The following is a 15,994-nucleotide window of genomic DNA, read 5'->3' as shown; positions in this document are numbered from 1 at the left end:
CTTGTACATAGTAATTCTAGACAACTGATACACACGACTTTTTCCAGCAATTCCTTTAGTTTTGTCTTTAATGTTGGGATGTCTGTTCAAGGTTGAGTAGTGATTTTATGTAATTATCGCTATGGGCAATTAACCCCGTTTTACAAGCTTTCTACTTTCCTATCCGCTTTACATCTAATATTCATTAAGAATTCCCATCAATTTTCGCTCTATATTTCTTCAAAAAGTTGACTTTCTGTCCCGTTTGGTCTCAATCCTGCTGAGGCCCAGGTTACTTCCGCCGCTTCCTTCCAACAAATTATCTTCATCACCCCGCTAACCCAACGACTTCCCCTTCCGTCAGCATCAGCACAACACCCAGCTCTTCAACAGCACTCGCATCTTCTTCTTCAATTCTGGCCAGCACTCCGTCCAGGTAAACACTCGGACTAACGGCTGCCAGCCTCAATACAACCGCTCTGGCCTCTTGTGCCTCGAGGTTCTTGTCCACATTTGCGGCGCGCAGGGTACGGACGACTTCCCGATGTTGAGGGGAATCCACAAGACGCAGTTTTAGTGAAATAATTTGGCGCGTAAGTTTGTGAAGCAGGCTGCGGGGATGTGTCGGGAGTGGGATTTGATGAGGTTGGATGAGTGGGCCGGTTATAGGTGTTGGATGGGACGTAGTGCCAAGAAGAGGGGGTGATGGTGGGTGCTTGGCGGAATTGCTCGAATGTGTGCCGAGAGGCAACAACAATGAGGCGGATTCCTTCCCACTACGAGATCCCTTTACGTATCTAAAAATCTTTTCATAACAACCAATCGCCTCTTTATAAGCCGCTCGAATAACAGGTGTCAGAACACCCTCGTATTCTGCATACGGAGTTAAAACAAGCTTTGCGACCTGCCGATAAGTCTCTACGGTTCGGGGGTCTGCCTGCCCCAAGCATTTTTCGTACATCTTACGCGCCCTTTGCGCGTGCATGATGGCAGTATCTAAATCGCCCCGCTCTGCTAGGGGTTGTGCAAAGTGGTGGTGAAGGTGGGCCAGCAATGGCAATGGGGCATTCAGTCCCTGATAAAGGTGTAGGGCCTCGGTAAAGCGTTGGATGGCGATCACCGGATTTTGGATAGTGTGATGAATGATACCAATCTATAGCATTTCAAAATATTAGCATACATGCGTAATCTCCAGTGCGTGCGAATGATCCTTCCTTGAATTGACCCACCTTGACCAAGTACCCAGCCGTAACAAGATGATTCTTCCCCAGAGCTTTTTCTGCAATGCCTAGACTTCTCCCGTAATATTCCAATGCATCTTCCCACCTCTCATTCCCCGCATATACTCCAGCAACCCTATCATGCAACGCCATCAATACCGGATGATCAATTCCACATGCCCAGGTAACAATCTCTACAGCCTGTTGATACAGTGAAGTCATCTGCGTCTCATCAAATATGGTCCCACAGACAGCCTCAATGAGCTGTCCCATGGCTAATCCGGCTAGGCACGAGTTACCAGTGGATGCTGATACAGCGGCTTGGGCGTATAGTCGCGCTTCCTCATAGCGACCTGTGGCATTGTAGTGCGCCGCAACGGTGCACAATGCGGCGCTGCTGGTATCGAGACGGGCGAGTTTTGAACTTGGGCCGAGTGATTTGATGTGTCGCGCTAGATGATAGGCCAGCCTTTCGTCTTCCGGAACCTTTTGGCTGGGTGAAAGGAGATGGGCTAGGCCAGCGGGTTGTTTAACTTTTGGTTGAAAATGGAGAAGGCGGTTGCGGGGAATAGGATTCGGTGAATCGAAATTGTAGTCGGTGGAATCCTCAAAAGCGAGACCGCACTGAGAAATGTGAAACACTGGATTTTAGCCTTTACTCTTGGTAATAATCTGAGCTCCCTCGTGAGCAGCTATTGGTATACTTACGTGATACTGCATGGCCAAAAATAAGGCTGGCTTAGGCAAACCTGCAAACTGCCCGTAACTCATATCAAAGCCGTATTTCCGTACAATCTCATCTCGGAGCTTGTCCTCAAAAAACTAGCAATCAAGTTCAGGGTAAATCCAGATATTCTCAGAGCAAGCGCACAAAAGTAATGCCCACCTTTTTCCTCTTCTCACCGGATCCCAAGGCGACTCCAAACATTCCAACCGCATACGTCCTCATCTCCTCATCAATAACTGTAGCACCTACAGATCTGAAATGCAATATTGCGGTCCGTAGTCTTGTGCGGAACAAGGATTTGAAGGCTCGTGCAACCATTTCGGTATGGGCCATATCGCGAATATACGGGAGGGTAGAAAGGCGAGAGATATGGCCTGTATCCAATGGTTGCTTAATTCTTTCGCGCGTGATTTTGACATTAGAAACTTGAACGTACCCAAATACCGAACATTAACTCCAGAGCAATGCATTTCGCCCACTAATCCCCTTGAATCCACTGGCCGAACCTCCAACGAATCCAATCTAGACACAAAAGAAGGGATCCAGATCTCCTGCAAATACTTTGAAGCCCGCATGACTTCAGCATCGTTTGCTTCTCGTTCATGCCGAGGGCCGCCCGATTGCTTGGTAAAAGCATCGGAAGTAAGAGGATGTGGGTAGTTGGCAAGGAATTCGGGACGGAGGCGGCGATGAGGGCCTGGGTCGATTTTGTTATGAGGTGAGTGGTCCATGGGAAGCAGGGCGTGAAGGTTCGAGGCATAAAAGAGTTTTGACGGAGGGTCAAAGTGAACCTTTTTTTGAATTTTAGAGAGTTATGTTTTTTCCTTGCAGCTATAAACAACAATTCAAGGGACTGCCCCTTACCTCAACCCCAGCGGCCATATGCACCATCACTCTCCTCTCCTCTCCAATTTGCACAGTGTGGGGTTTCAAGTTTAATGCCTTCCCAACTGCCATCAATCGCTCCGAAGCCCTTTCATCTGTCCGAGGTGGGTCCCGTTGCAAATCATGGACCTGCAATGCCTGGACAAAAAGACATGAGCGTGCGCACCGAAAAGCACCCATTATGAGACGAAAAACATACCTGCCCCTGCAATCCCATATCTGCATATGCAACAACTCTAAATCCTTTATAATCAATAAGAACCATCAATACCGTGTGCAAATGACTGGGACTAGCGCTGTTCATGAAAGATGCTCGTGTGGATGCGTTTATGGCACGGAGCTCGTTAGATGTCCGCGATAGAGCATCTTCCACTTGGGATGGAGTTGCATCTGCAAAGAACTGATATGAGCGGGTGGTCATTGATAATCGCGCTTCAACCTTTCCGAAAGAGCATACCATCGTAGTTACATGCAAAGCGAAACACGATACCATCCTGGACGACGGTACCATCACTTCCTTTGACTTGATGTCCGTCCTCCCCATCATAATTGATTTCAGTAAGACTAGGAGACATGGGCCGACCGTTCAGACTGGGTGTTTGAGTCCGTTGTTTTATGGCAGGGGTTGAGGTAAGATGGTACTCGTCGATCATCCTTTGGGCCATTTGCTGAGCAGTCTCTTGGAATTGTCCAATTAGCTCCTGAAGTTGGACGTCTTGGGAGAGGAATGTTCAAGTTCAGTGGATGATGTGCGGCTTCTACTTTGCAATTTTGTTCTCTACCTTGTCGCAGAGCGGCTTCCTCACTATCAGGACGAATCGAGAGCAGAGTTTGGTAACGTTCATTCCATGGTTCTGGAGAGCAATGTGTTCATCAGTTTCCCATAAACCTGCCAGACAACCTCTCTGCAGTTCATACCCCCGGAGCCACCTCCTTGACTAGTACGGAACGGATCTGGATGTACCACGGGGGCTGAGAGGAGGAGAGAGCTTTAATTACTCGCTTTACCAGCAAACGTTTTTGATAACTTACCACGGCGACGACGTAGAGTATCCCGAAAAGTGAACCCGTCTTCGTGTCTATTAGATGTGCAATGAGACAAAGTTTTCTTGGAACCATTTTTTCCATGCTGCCTACCTGTAGCTTCCAGTCCCGTTACTGCTGTTTCCCATTAAGGTCAATTCTTGCGGAGTCAGAACTGGTTCAGAGCAGAATGACTATCCATAGGCAAAATGGTTAGTATTCAGCATAACATCAGGTAACCCATCAGATTGGGACTTTTTACCAGTGTTTCCACCCGCGAACTCGCAACACTACTGCACCGCTCATCCCCTTTTGATGTCATTACCGAATAAACCGATACAGCATCCGAGTCCCTGTCCATTCCTGACCAGGTAGACATAGTATCGTCATCTCCCCTTCGACTCCAGGTTCGGTACCGGTGTGCGGAGTTTGATCGGCGTAGCGGGGGAGAGGATGTTGGACTGAATGTACGGCTGGTGATCGTGGCTCGGCGGTGATGAGTTGGTTTAGCTGTCGGAAGGGGTGCATCCATACTAGGTTGAAGGATGGCGAGCCAGTCATCACGTTCTCCTTTGGTTTGGGCTGCAAAGTAAAACTAATCATATTGGACCAATTTTCATTTTGAGTGACAGCGCAGTCAATGAAAGACCGATACAGAACCCCACCTTTCGTTTCCGATCTACCACGACAAAAGGCGCAGATCCCTTTTTTGCACCACTCCCGTCCCAGACGGCCACACTTGCATCCCTTAGCCATATTTCATGCTTGGGCGGCCGAGACTGATCCACCTGGTCAAAAATCTGTAACCGGGCATCATTCTCGTCTGAGGCAAGTAGAACGAGGTACTTTAGTCGCCAATGGGTAATAAATCCCGTTTTCCCTTTTTTAAGAACCCATCCGTGCTTTAATGGCCTGGGTCCTGGCGAAGCGAGCATGTTGTTGGAAGTGTCACGGGCGTCGTTGCAGTGCTGTACGCTGGTCTATAATTCTAGATCTACTTGTCTGCAGGAAACAGGCAAAAGGAAAGCCCGAATATAAAAGTCTATCACAGTTCAGCAACCCAACAGATCACCTCTGTTCCTGATTAGAAGGCCATAAATTGACTCTGGAAAATCTCCGATACTATTATACAATCCCGTCAGCCCTTGATCAAAACTACCATGCTTCCGTCATGGCTAATCTAAATATGAGGGAGGCCCATGTAGGGCATACAATTTATTTGCCACGACATCGAAATCTTTATTACTATTGCAAACGTTACTGAGATATCAGACGCGCTACGAAACCGGTAGGCATAGGTTCGGTTGCTGATCAGTACGTTTTAATGCGGTTTTGAAGCTACTGAAGAGTACAAAAAACATCCTTGTCCATGATTTCTAAATCAACTCTAAGAACTATGAAACGATGAAAAAAAAAATGGTTCATCTAAAATCATACACCTTGAAAACCAACAAAAAACTGGCGAGCACTCCGCTGTGTGAGCATGCAAATCAATAACCCCCTTCACAGGACTAATCCAGCAACCCGAACTGGGTATGCCTTGGCGTCAGCTTGGCGATCAACTCTTTCCACATAAATGTTCCATGCCAGATCACGTCCATCCACTTCGACACTGCACCAGTTGCGTCTTCCAAGGACTTTGTTAGAGGAGTTGTCGAGTGATTTTCCGTCAACATCTTCGGAAAAGGTGGAAACAAGTTCGTCGACAGTGTTGTTATCGAGATCGTAGGGGACGGCCTTGCTGTGAAGCATGCCAATAACCATACCCGGGGGCGGGACATTAACTGATAACGGCATATTCAGATGAGTTGCCGGAAAATACCAAGACACTTTAACGTTAAAAAGAACTTACTGATGGCACTGGAAACAATTTGCCACATAACTCTGTGGTCGCGAGTAACATCCGCTTGCGGCTGCTTGCTTCTGAACCACCCAACACCAGTGCAATGCACATCCCCACTCAAAAAGGTAACGCGGATACCGCGCTGCTGGGCAAAGCTCTGGAATTGAGTCACCATGCTCAAACGTTCGGCTTCGTGGTTTTTATGCGTCCAATGATCGCAGAGATCATCGGCGAGTTCCGGTTCTCCAAACTGGTCATGGCAGAATGAATCATGAGCCAACGTAACATGAAATATTCCTAAAAGCGCAACTCACGCAGCCCATAATGCTCTTGTACAGTCCAGTCTTTCCAATCGCCTCACCAATACCAGCGATAGGTGTGGGAACTGGGATCATGCTGAACGCGGACAGTTTTGTGCTTGCAAACTCCAAAAAGCCACTCAATCCCTCCATGGCCGAATCCGCGGCAGTCAGCCGCGGCCACACGACAGGAATGGCTAGCATTACGATCAAGTGCTTCACCCCGGGCCTTGTCCGCTTGTATAGATTATCAAACACCATTCTCCAGCTTTCAGGAGACGCAATCTGAGTCAACGACCGTTCACTTCGTGTGTCCACACCCAAAACTGCGACCGAGGGCCCCAAGTGCTTCAAAAAGCTGAAGGAGCCGTTTGCGCCAAACACAAAGGAAGAATCTTGTTGACGGTACATGTCGGCGGTGTGCTGTTGGAACAGAAGATAAAAGTGGCGTGCGCTAGCGTAGATTCCGTGGAATACCGGGCTGTCCGCGAGCCATGCGGGATAGCTTCCCCACCCGTCTTCAGAAAGATACCGTAGACTAGATCAGTTTACAATATGCAGATCAGGCTGAACTTTTGGTACGTTACCGAAGATGTCTAGTGAAAACAGAAAGCAGTGGAGATATCAGCCAAAATTAGGGCTGACTAGTTTGGATACTCCAACTTACCATGGTCATCCCACTGGAAAATGTACGGAATCTACGCATAATAAAGATATTAAGGATGTTGCTCAGGATATTGCATCAAGAACGACACTCACTGTTGCAAAAGCGTCCTTCATCACATCTTGACCAAATGATTTAACGTAGTTGTTAAAGCAGAATTTATCTACGCTCGCCTTCAGTTCTTGTGTGAAAGGAGCTTGGCTCTTTGCCTCACGTCCATCAATTTTCAGCCATTCCAAAATGGCGTCATTGCTGGTGAAGATAGGGTCCATGTACAGCTGATCCCCCCCTCCCAACATCACGTGAAAAGGTTTTTCATGGTGACGGCGGAGAACATCCTTCCACAGAGGAGTGATACCGCCGGCTTCGTCTGGGTTGGTCACGTCTGAGGAGAAACCATTGCAGGACATACCCATTACGCGACAATCAGCTCCGAGCGGTGGCACGTAAAAGGTATACGGAGTTCCATTGTTGATAGTGTAGGCAATTGCCTTATCTCCGCCGTTTGTCAAAGGAACAACAAGATCAAACCGGTAAAAGACATTGCTTTCGTAGGTTGCTAGCTCTCTGATCGGAGCGTTTTTGGCTGGACTCGTGCCATCGCTATAGGCACAGACTGGGGGACGATCCGGACGCGTCCGGGTGACGATCAAGACAGATCCCGTCCACTCACGGCGTTCAGTGTCAATGTCGTGAAAGCGGAGGAAAGGGCCAACAAAGTTCAGAGCCGGGGCGAGGGTGTTACCATTCGTACTTGACGGAGTTTGTGTGCCACCGACGTAACCCGCTTGCTGTTGTTGATAGCCGTTGCCAGTGTACCCCTGACTTCCGTAGCCCGACGATGGATTTTGATAGTTTCTTCCAGGATCTGCTTGTTGACCGTAGCCTGCTGGAGGAGGATTGTACTGAGGATTTTGGGCATAACCTCCGACTCCTCCACCCGAATTATATCCCTGAGTCTGAGGAGTCTGAGGACCTCCGTACCCAACTGGCTGCTGTTGAGACGTTTGTCCGTAGCCTGCTGGAGGAGCATTGTACTGACTATTTTGGGCATAACCTCCCGCTCCTCCACCTGAACTATATCCTTGAGTCTGAGAAGTCTGAGGACCTCCGTACCCAACTGGCTGCTGTTGAAAAGTTTGTCCGTAGCCTTGTCCTAATAACGACGCGGTCAATCGTCACATATAAACAAAGGGGACTCGTCAAATTGCTCACCCGCACCGACCGACAGTTTGTTCACGCCTGCCGAAATTTCATGTTCATAATCTCTCCTCCCATCCGATTTCTTATACCTCTTGTCGTCGTCGTCGCTATCGTCCTTGTTGCTGTGGTTCTTCCTTCCCTGATGCTTTCTTCGGTGGTCATCATCACTATCACTATCGTTCTTGTTCTTCCGATTCTTTTTACGGTCGTCGTCGCTGTCTGAATTGTAGCGTGGCATTGTGTCGGGTTCAGGTTTAAACGCGGTGAATGCGACAAAGATGCTGAAAGATGGAACAAATAGGTCGGTTGAATGGAACAAGTGGCTTTTCGCTGATGAGTCATCGATCGTTGTACATTGCCGCGTTTGCCGTTCTCGCCGTTCATCGCCAATTGGGAGTTAATTGAACCGCTTTTGCATTTGCTTTGTTGATGTGTGGATTGTATCAAGGGCTTTCACCGTTTTTGCGATATTGAGCAACGTTTTATGTAAGTAGATTATTGCTTTGAAGGGCGCTTGTTGCGCTTGTTCTTTCAACGAGCGTTGCTGATAGTTCTGCCAATGCTGTCCGGGCTGCCATGTATGCCATCTGCTGCGAGAGGGGGATCAACAAATGAGTTGCTACATTCCAGCTGATCTGGGATGCTATGCCAGCATCACACAGCTATAAAGAAATTAATGTCGTTGGCAGATGTTGATTGACAGAGGATCCATATCAACGATCAAGGTGGTAATCAATAAAGGCTCTACAAGTAACTTACGGCAAAAGCAAATGCCATAGCAAGAAACCATTGTAGAAGTCATAAAGTAAACTCCATTTGTAAAAAGCATCTACTATAATAGCAGCTTTCGCCAAGCGTCTGATGCGCTCAATTTTACTAAAGCAGGGCAGCATGACTCACCTCTTGCAGTCTCCTCCGTCAACGAGAGACCTTTTGGGATGGACATGAAAACCGTACTAAACGATATTCTTACTGCGTATGGCCTCCTCCTAGACTTTGATGCCGCCTCAGACGGCACACTGTGGAGCATAGAGATACGTCCAAAAGGCAGGTGGTACAGTTGACGAATCCTCGTCGAAAATAACTCATTCAGACTACTATGAATAGAAGGAGCAACAGCCTATTCTCGGCCCCTCATCATCGCCCGCGAAGGCCCTGTCCTACGATTAGCTCACTACACTGTCTCCACCTATGATATTGATTACGACCCATTTGTCGAGTTTGACATGAGCAGCTCAGATTGGCCGGTCATATCGATTTACCGGTTTCATACAGGGTATCAGTGTTTCGATCCAAATGGAGCGGAGCAGGACGAGGCCAGGGCGTTTATCAAAGAGTGGGCGGAGGGGCTGGTGGAGCGAGGGTACTGCGATGCGAGTCACGGAGTGGTTGTAGGGATGGGCCGCGGGAAGGCCAAATTGTGATCAGCATCAATTCACTGCATTTTGGACCACACCGCATTGAGTGTATTTAGACAGCACATGGTGTGCCAAAGAGAATGATTGCAGGATTTGGACCATTCACCATTTTCTCAAGATAACACTGTCTTCCAAGCCCAAGCCCATCCAATTCTTTAGATTCAATAATTATTGACCAGCAGTGACCTCTATAAGATAACTCGCATTCGCCCTCTTCTTCGTTCATCTTCTCGATTCCTCCATCCCACTGTCAGACCAAGCATACCTTCCCAATTGCAGGTGTATCCAGTTAGTCTCTCCACCGGCGATCCGATCTGATATTCTTCTTATTCCTCTCTCATTGATCTATGGGTCGTCCCCTCAAAGATGTGCCTAACCTTTTCCGATAGTGGCTTCTACTCATTTTGCCTAAAAATATGCTTCAACTGCTATTATTCTACTGTGTATACCTTGTCAGCAGGTAGGTGCATCTAATCTGTTGCTTTCATAGAGGACCTGTGTGAAGCTCATTTGGGCCCTGGTACGGCATTGTATTTAGGCAGAGCAATACCTAAAATATCCAGTTGACCCCTGTATTTTTTCAGCTTTCAAGGTGGATGCGATTAGTCTAATGGTACGGCGCTGTTGATCATTTATGTAGTGTGTGCCTCGCCGACAACTGAGCATCTCGCGACCTTGTCAAACGTGGTCAGATTTGCCTTCTGCTTACTACTTCCGCCTGATATGCTGTTCGCCATAGGTTATTGAGAATACAACATACGCTCAAAACATAGCATATCGGAGCATCCTTTTGGACTGGACTGGATTGTTTAGTAGCATCATCATGGTTCCTTCCTCGTTTGTTTGACACTATTGCATTATATAGCAAGACACTGTCTGTTGCTCATTAACAGATTGTGATACTATGTCTTCCAGCTGTCCACCAATCCACTCAAAAGATTTGTAGTGTTGGAAGGTCGAGTCTGACGGTTGCCTGCTCGCCTCGGACGCTGCTGCCCATCAAAAGAATGCTTGTCAACTGAGTGACTCTACGATCGTGGCTTACGCGATGGCGAATCACATGACCTGTTTCTTTCTTTTTAAATCCGCAGATCGCCTTCCTCCCAGCGTTTCTTCTTCTTTACTTGATGAGCATCATGTAACTCTTCCGATAAAACGTTTTCAACCATACACTATTCCTGTGCTATCATGCACACCTGCGTCACGTCCTGGGTGCTTTGCCCTTGACGCTCTCTCTTGGCTCATTGCTCCAGGATTGACGAGAGCACATTTCAGCTCGGGTAGAGCTGTTGCACATACCCGTCTTATAAGGCGTTGACACGACGCCGGAACAGGTGAGTCGTCTATTTGCGGATGCGTAGTGGCCGAGCAATGTGATGAGAGAAGATTCTGCAATGCTTAGTGAGGTCGTTGGCGATCTTGCGGGGAGGATAAAAAATCACACACACACACATCTCTGATTGCTTGCTGATGCGCCTCTGGATGAGATTCCTTAAATGCGTTCTGACATTTATTGTTTCAAGGTTGGCGATCAAGTATTGGCGCTGCCATGTCGAGTTCCGGTTTATGTCATGGTATGTCTTGCATATATGGGATAGGACAAGAGGATGATGATGATAAACTTTTCCGCACCCCTGACTTGGAGTTTTGGTGAGCCGTTTTGGTTTCGCTTTTCCTGCTATGGAGGTTGCATATAGTCATAGTTACACTGAATCCTTTTGTTTGGCCCATGGAATCTGTTGTCGGCCATCTTCATGACTCTGTTTGCTAAAGTGTTTTTGCGCCGTAGGTGAAAGTTGTGTTGGCTCAACGATGATGGGCAAACCATTTGCGATACTGTTCATTTCAGCCATTGTACTATAATCAATATATATTTACACAATTCTGCATGTGCAACTATTTAAAAGTGAATACCTCTTCCTATGCTATGTATGCTATATACAAATTATAAACAAAACTACACACGCATGTCGTCGCCTCCAATCCTCCTTTGCATTCTCCGCAACAAAAAGCTCCTAATCCATTTTCTCTTCAGCTCGGGGGCCCAGACGCGGCATGTCTCCAGCCAGGGGGCAAGTCTCTTCAAGTCGTCTGCATACCGCGCACAGAGTTTGGCATGTAGTGTGTCAATGGATTGTAGGGTGTACGCCGACAGAGGCTGCGATGGTTCGATAAATGATAAAGAAGGCGATGAAGATGAGGAAACAGCGTCCCAGTCCGGTTCTGCAGCCCTCGCCAACATCTCGACTCCCTCCATCATATCATCTGTCCGACTCGCTGCCCGACCGCCCACCTCTCCCAACTCCACTCCAGGCCCCACATCATCAGGAAGTCTCTCGACACACACCTCGAGCCCCTTCAAAATCCTATACTCCTCCAAAAGCGCCTTCAACAGAAAATCATACGCAACATCCATTCTCGGTATACCTCTCAAAGCCACTTCTAGTCTCTCAAGTGTTCCTTTCCAGACAGCATCAGGTGCACACAGTCTCGCTAGGGCATCGTGTGTGAGGGTTTGTCCTGATGTTCTCAATGTCCTGATATATGGGCATTGACTCATCAGTGTTGAAATCCACAGACTGTCTATTGCGTCTTGGGGGGGAAGAGGGCTAGGTGGGGAGAGAAGAGCGGCGAGGGTCGGGGCATGCGTTTCCAATGCTGGTTTTGCGGATTGGACGTGCAGTGTATGGAGTCCTTGTGATGCTTTTGTGAGAGTTGTTGCAAGTGTTCGGGTAATGAGGGGGGACATGGGGCCGTGAGCGTGGATGTGCAGGATACGGAGATTAGGAAGGGAGATTAGATGCGATTGGGGCTTTAGGAGCATTGTGGGGAAAGTTGTTGCTGGGAGGTGGTTTAACGTGATGGATTTGAGTGTGGGGTGCATTGCGAGGATAGGTAAGAGTGTTGAAATTGGGATTGAGTAGAGGGAGAGAGTGGTGAGGTTGGGTAGGTGGGTGGGTGGTACCGTTGTAATATGGTCGGACATTATTGAATGGTCAATCTCGTCTTCGACTCTGGTGAATCTCAAGTCGAGCTCTGCCAGGTTGACCAAAGCACCCGCTACAAAGTCCCACAGTGGGATGTACCGCATACCGAGGCCAGAGGGGTTAGGCACATAATTGGGTACGTCGTCCAGTTTCAGAGTTTCAAGAGCTGGGTAATAGGACAGGAAAGAGACGCTTGTCATGGTCCGACCAAATCCAAGGAGGGATAGCCGTTTGAGGGTGCGGGATCCTTTTGAAATGTGGGAGTTGTGGATGGGGTGAGCGGGTGTACGGAATTTACAGTGGATGATTTGAATGTCTTGCACATCTGATAGATGAGCGGTGAGGAGGGTCAGAATTCCTTCCGCAAGGTTGATCGAATCGTCTCGACGATCTAATCCCGGTAAATCGCAGCCGATAAGAACAATTTCTTTCAACCGTCTCGACAAAACCTCGACAAAACTCTCGGCATCCCGCCCCTCGATCCAAGTGCCAGCCACATGCAACGACTCCAAATTCGGTGTAGCATGAGCAAGATATCCTAGACACGCCAACGGAAGTGTTGCTTCGTTGCTGCTAAGGTTCAGATGCTTCAATTCGGTCAAGACAACACGGGGCATGAATCCAGTCATCAAGTCTGACATGGAGCTGTTCTGAAGGGACCGGATGGAGAGACGCTTCAGATTGGGTAACACCCATTTCCCCATTGTTCCACGCTTATCGTCAAAGGCATCATCGACAGCTTCCGCAAATGTGTCCATGGCAAACAAGAGGGGAGCATCCAAATCGAGGGTTTCAAATCCTTTTGTAAATATCTCGTAGAGGAAGTTGACGTTTGCGCGGGGTAGGTGGGGAATCGGGGAGCTGAAATCTTCTTTCAGGGTGAGGTGTTTTAGACGGGGTGTATGCCGGAGGGCTGCGAGGAGGATGCTACTCGTTTCCGTGATTAGGTGGGTAAGGGTCGGGTGGCCCGTAAATGTAGATCCAAAGTGTACGAGGGCATCTTGGTTTTTGTTGTGTAATCGGAGCTGTCGATATGGAATTGCCAATATGCATGAGAATCAAATGACATCTTCCCTAAAAGTTCAACTACAATGTATTGCATACCTCCATCACTTTTAATCTCGGAAAGCATTTCAACACCCGTTGACATCCAACTTGAGCCATCCGATCCGTAACCCTTGCCACAAACTCTCTTGCCTCGCCCATACTCGCGCTCCACCGTTTGCATACTACGGCAATCTGAATCTGTTCGCGGAGAGTTAGGTAGGAAAATATGTGACAAAGGAGTTCGGCGGGGAGAATCTGAGCTGGTGCTGAGAGCATTGGTTTTGGGTCCATTGTGAAAGGATGGTGGTGTAAGGGCATCTTGGGGTGCTCTTCATGGAGGGCCGTTGCTTTTGATAGCTTTGTCTTTGTGTCATCTTTTTAACCTTTGCCGCTAAAGAAAAAGAAACGGGCAAGACTATCTAGTCTCACTTCTTTGACTGAGCAGAGATAGTCTATAAATAGTGACATTTTACGAACGGTTGAGGATCGGGTGAGCGGTCAGCGCTAATTGCATTTAGCTGCATTTAGCTGGGCTATGATAGCATCCGTACACGGGTCCGAGTTGTCAAAAGCCGCCGCTACCACTGAAAGTAGAGGTACCTTGGGCGGTCAGTGTTATCGTATCCACCAGGACCTTGGGTATCTGCGACATCTGAGTTATGCGATTTATAAAGCTTTAGGAGGATAAACCCAGAGTTCTGGATTTCCATTATTATCTCCAGCAATATTGGGCAAGGTCTAGGTTCATCATTGAAATTGCCAAACCCCTTGTCGTTCTAAGCCCTTGTCGTTCCAAGTAATCAAGGTTAACGAGAACGCCCATCCACCTCTTTCATTCTTTGTAAGCGCATTTGTAGGCAGCAGGCCATTCAAGGGCTCTCAACGTCCAACAGAGTATTGCGAATGCAAAGGTTGGGGATTAACTGCGATGGGTTTAGTTGACTCCGGAGGGCAGTAGGTAGAATATGGCCAAATCAGACCACCCAACCGGGCGAGACAGCCAAAGACAAGTTACGGGCACGCACAAGTTTAAAAAAGGGGGAGATGGGGTTTGTGGAACTGCATTGCGCATACAGGGGAGCATCGGGTATATTGAACTCATTGCAAACTAGTTTTTTGCGTACCTTGTTCAACAACGACGGGGGCGGATGAGTCTTGAGAAAATAACTGGACCTTTCTCCAAGTGTCGCAAGCCGACAAGCCAAAGAGCTCAAGGCTGAGGATTCCCCGCGCTTGCGTGTGTAGCCCAGTCAAGCTATTGAACATCATCATCATTCAAAACTTGTTATTTACCCATCTCGCACTGGAGGTAAAATAGATCATGATATGACATGACTTGAAGATCATCCTTATGTCCTGCAACATGACCTCATTTCGGAAGGCACTCCAATTCCCCTACCAACACAGATTATTCCGATCATATCTCGCATCCCCACCAGGATGCATGTCATGGCTTTAGCATCCAGGCTCTCTCTGTTCTTCTCGGCAACCGGCGTATAGATGGTTCAGTCCCAAATATGAGTTGCGAGAGATTGGGCATTCCTCCGTGTCCATAATTGAAGGGGACAGCCTTCCCCGTGGTCTCACACGGACTGCTGTTGTCAAAAAGCACCGTGAAGGATTTCTTCTCACCAGAACGGGTTTCGCATGTAGCTATTTTCATACTCATCGCTAGAGATCACGACACAGACTGGAAATTACATATCGTGGATGCAAACAACCTTGAAAAGGTTTTATTTCCAAAAACGAAGCCTCAGCTCAAAAATGATCCCAGAGCGCCAGGTGTCCCATAACACATATTCACAAAGGGGATCTTTTTTAATAATAAAGAATCTAATGCCGAACAACTTTGAGATACGGTTTTCACAAGTTTCTCAGCTCCATATACGCGAACCAAGTACTGGCAGCCCACGCAGCAAAACTAAAGAATCTATACAAGGAGTAAAAGCATCAGTACACATGAACAACCCTCCAAAAAAAGGAAAAGACAGCTTACCCAAACGTAATCGACGCATTAAAATTGGCACAATCAAAACTACAGCCATAAGCTGCCACCGCAATACTTGCTGAAAACCAAAACACCACCCAAATCGCACTGACAGCGACTTCAAAATACGCCCAGACGCGACCAGAGAGTTGAGGAGGACGGAGAATATACACAGCTAGAAACACCATGGTCAAAAGCCATGCGACCACTCCGGTGAAGATCATGAAACCGCCTTCAGAGGTGCCTGTCGCGGCTTTTCCATAGGATGCAATGGTGGAAAAAGATATCACGGCAAAGAACCATTCAAGAATACGGAGAATGGTTGCGGGTTGCTTTAGAATGTCACTGTATCGCAAAAGCCATTAGGCATCATGAATACAAGCATACGAGATGAGGCATTGAACGCGCTTACACAAGCGACCCACTCGAGTATGCTGGCACCGAGTAAGGCGCGGTACCAGAAGGCATTGGAGCACCAGTTGGCTGCCCGGTCTCCATATCGGTTTATTCAGTTTGTAAAAGTATAGATGGAGTAGCTGAAGAAGCCTGGAAACCTTGGGCCGGGGGAGAGCAAACCAGAAGATGTCTAAATGAAAGGACGAGAGGCAAGTGTGAAAACGCGCTCTACCAAATATAACTTTCCCACACCGCCCGCACGTGATCTCCTGCGCAGGAAACACATTTCCTCGCTTTTTCTTCTTCTTCTTTTCTC

At 47.9% G+C, this 15,994-nt stretch overlaps 5 protein-coding genes across 5 annotated transcripts; 1 reads left to right on the top strand and 4 right to left on the bottom strand.

Annotated features, from left to right (window-relative positions):
- Positions 1-89: 89 nt before the first annotated feature.
- SPPG_07337 (uncharacterized protein) lies at positions 90-4,769 on the bottom strand (the record flags this gene model as incomplete). Its single annotated transcript, XM_016755499.1, has 14 exons — positions 90-1,132; positions 1,209-1,823; positions 1,908-2,021; positions 2,086-2,300; positions 2,363-2,717; positions 2,791-2,949; positions 3,011-3,201; positions 3,269-3,526; positions 3,594-3,665; positions 3,730-3,783; positions 3,844-3,890; positions 3,949-4,028; positions 4,097-4,429; positions 4,500-4,769. The coding sequence occupies 14 exons, from the start codon at positions 4,767-4,769 to the stop codon at positions 308-310; spliced, it is 3,588 nt and encodes a 1,195-aa protein (XP_016605453.1). The 3' UTR covers positions 90-307.
- A 568-nt stretch (positions 4,770-5,337) lies between these two features.
- SPPG_07336 (uncharacterized protein) lies at positions 5,338-8,081 on the bottom strand (the record flags this gene model as incomplete). Its single annotated transcript, XM_016755498.1, has 8 exons — positions 5,338-5,618; positions 5,687-5,927; positions 5,992-6,494; positions 6,564-6,572; positions 6,644-6,674; positions 6,736-7,616; positions 7,749-7,796; positions 7,856-8,081. 8 exons carry the CDS (start codon positions 8,079-8,081, stop codon positions 5,338-5,340), a joined length of 2,220 nt encoding a protein of 739 aa, XP_016605452.1.
- A 653-nt stretch (positions 8,082-8,734) lies between these two features.
- On the top strand, positions 8,735-9,472 carry SPPG_07335 (uncharacterized protein). The gene is made up of 2 exons (XM_016755497.1): positions 8,735-8,890; positions 8,951-9,472. The coding sequence occupies exons 1-2, from the start codon at positions 8,782-8,784 to the stop codon at positions 9,265-9,267; spliced, it is 426 nt and encodes a 141-aa protein (XP_016605451.1). The 5' UTR covers positions 8,735-8,781; the 3' UTR covers positions 9,268-9,472.
- Positions 9,473-11,143: 1,671 nt separating this feature from the next.
- On the bottom strand, positions 11,144-13,579 carry SPPG_07334 (uncharacterized protein). Its single transcript, XM_016755496.1, has 2 exons — positions 13,353-13,579; positions 11,144-13,273 (listed from the first exon to the last, which is right to left on the bottom strand). The coding sequence occupies exons 1-2, from the start codon at positions 13,569-13,571 to the stop codon at positions 11,219-11,221; spliced, it is 2,274 nt and encodes a 757-aa protein (XP_016605450.1). The 5' UTR covers positions 13,572-13,579; the 3' UTR covers positions 11,144-11,218.
- A 1,349-nt stretch (positions 13,580-14,928) lies between these two features.
- On the bottom strand, positions 14,929-15,944 carry SPPG_07333 (uncharacterized protein). The gene is made up of 3 exons (XM_016755495.1): positions 15,695-15,944; positions 15,292-15,627; positions 14,929-15,225 (listed from the first exon to the last, which is right to left on the bottom strand). Exons 1-3 carry the CDS (start codon positions 15,778-15,780, stop codon positions 15,159-15,161), a joined length of 489 nt encoding a protein of 162 aa, XP_016605449.1. The 5' UTR covers positions 15,781-15,944; the 3' UTR covers positions 14,929-15,158.
- Positions 15,945-15,994: the final 50 nt, after the last annotated feature.

This window comes from Spizellomyces punctatus (genome assembly GCF_000182565.1).
Source record: "Spizellomyces punctatus DAOM BR117 chromosome Unknown supercont1.15, whole genome shotgun sequence".
Taxonomy (NCBI): domain Eukaryota; kingdom Fungi; phylum Chytridiomycota; class Chytridiomycetes; order Spizellomycetales; family Spizellomycetaceae; genus Spizellomyces; species Spizellomyces punctatus.
The sequence above is the reverse complement of the archived record's forward strand: the minus strand, read 5'-3'. Positions and strand labels throughout refer to the sequence as shown.